The sequence below is a fragment of the Sphaeroforma arctica genome (genome assembly GCF_001186125.1).
Source record: "Sphaeroforma arctica JP610 unplaced genomic scaffold supercont1.1049, whole genome shotgun sequence".
NCBI classification, from domain to species: domain Eukaryota; class Ichthyosporea; order Ichthyophonida; genus Sphaeroforma; species Sphaeroforma arctica.
The window spans coordinates 1-1,995 of NW_014039509.1; the positions used below are offsets into that span (position 1 = coordinate 1).

General features: G+C 36.8%; 1 protein-coding gene across 1 annotated transcript; it reads right to left on the bottom strand.

Annotated features, from left to right (window-relative positions):
- Nucleotides 1-264: 264 nt before the first annotated feature.
- Nucleotides 265-572, bottom strand: SARC_09803 (hypothetical protein; the record flags this gene model as incomplete). Its single annotated transcript, XM_014296166.1, has 1 exon — nucleotides 265-572. A coding segment is annotated over one exon (308 nt), but the record flags the coding sequence as incomplete, so codon positions are not given.
- Between the last annotated feature and the right edge of the window lie 1,423 nt (nucleotides 573-1,995).

Sequence of the window (1,995 nt, forward strand, 5' to 3'; positions counted from 1 at the left end):
AATGCACGTCTTATTTATTTATATACGTATGTATAGATATATACTCACACACACTATTTATATATATATATATATATGTATATACATATACATATATATATATAATGCCATCATTTTTACACGTACAGTCTCTACCCCCACTGTATAGTTATGCGTGGTATGATAATGGTCAATTTAGATACTCTATGACTTGTTTCAGTCGTTCGCTAGAAACAGCATCAATTATGTCAAACGCGTTAGGTACATACTCATAAACAACGATACCTTATATCAGTAGCCGACACAAACAACTCAAACGGATCATCAGTATCTGGGTCCACTAATCCCCTGGCTATCTTTGTTTTAATCTGGCGCATACGCTTCTTTCGATTACTACTGAAACCCAGTTCCTTCTTATAACACCAAAGTACCGATGGTCTCGATTTAACAGTCGCTTTCGACAGGATATAATGTAGATTAACTATCTGATTGCGCCCGTGATCACCTACAAGGACAAAAAAGGACCGATGTCCTGTTTTGACACCGTTCTCAACGAGTGTACGCACTCGGCTGTCTATCTTTTTGCGCACCATAGTGTATGTATCAGGATAGTTGACTGTGTATCAGAACGTTCACTCAGGATATGTTTGTCTATATGTAACTTGCGTATATAATATATACTTATGGTATAAATATATAACAAAGCTCTTGTGTATCCGAAAGCATACTCCTATTTTTTGTGATAAATGCCATAGAGGGGTGCACGTGCAGAGTCCAGTTGAGTCTAGAGAGCCCCTTACAAATACAAAGCAGCATAGAAATTGATGACTGTTTATCACTATGTTTTTTATTTTAAAAAAACCCCAAATTACTTTGCTGCTTTCAAAGTGATACCCACCAGAACAGCCGAAGTGGCCCAAAGGCCCAAAGCCAAAGAGGCCAAACTCCAAAGTCCCAACTCCAAAGCCCAACATGAAATCAGAAATGTTTCGTATGATGAAACCCGTTTAAAAAAAACGCGTGTGTAATTAAAATGAAAATACTAATAATTTTATTTTAACGCATATGTATTTCCTCACTGTGTAACGGTGATGTGACTTGTCAACATCATTACGTTTGGCGTTAAGCGTATACGCTTTGAAAAATGTACGATCCAGCTCAACGTTTATACCTTGCTGGCCCTATGGCTGTACCGACGGGTGCATATTCGAGGCACTGAAGTTCAGTGTTCAGATACATACCTTAGCTCGTCCGATTAGTTCGCAAAATAGGTCAATTGTTCCCTAGTTTTTTGACCCATATTTAATATATCGAATAAATAGGGTTTAAATATGTAAATACGTTCAGCTCTTGTATAAAATGGATTCCATTAACAGATTGGTGTTCGCTGTATCCTGATGTATGTACCTGAAAAGGATATCTATGTGTCTATATTTATAAAAATTAAGTATAGTCTTTTATTATATGTGTATTTATATATATACTCGTAGAAAGACCTTGTTTCACGCGTAAAGACGCCCTGTTTCGTGTGGTTGCGGGGTTATACCTCATATTCAATCGTAGTATAGTCTTTTCTTGATCGTCAGTGGCGGTACACTCCCTCAGAATGTTAAATAGATAAGAGATATAGGCGCATACCACACTAGCAAACTAGAGATAGAACTTGTTTCAAGTTTATAAAATGAACTCTAGGTCAGTACTAGCACATAAACACCCTTGCGGGCACTCCAGCCAATATGAGAGGTTGCATCTACTGGGCTCTGGTACATTCGGGTATGTATTGATTGCTAGGTATATGTGTAGCTCGATAAAAATCCAAGTGTGAAGGTAGGACGACCATGACATTGTAACTACGCTTCTGGTCGACTGGGACCGCTCATCTCTTAACTCAATACGAATTTATGAATTCAAAGTTTGTATATACATAGGTATTGTGGGATACGGTATATATATATATATATATATATATGTATGTATTTATGTCTGTATGTATGTATGTATGTATGTATATATATT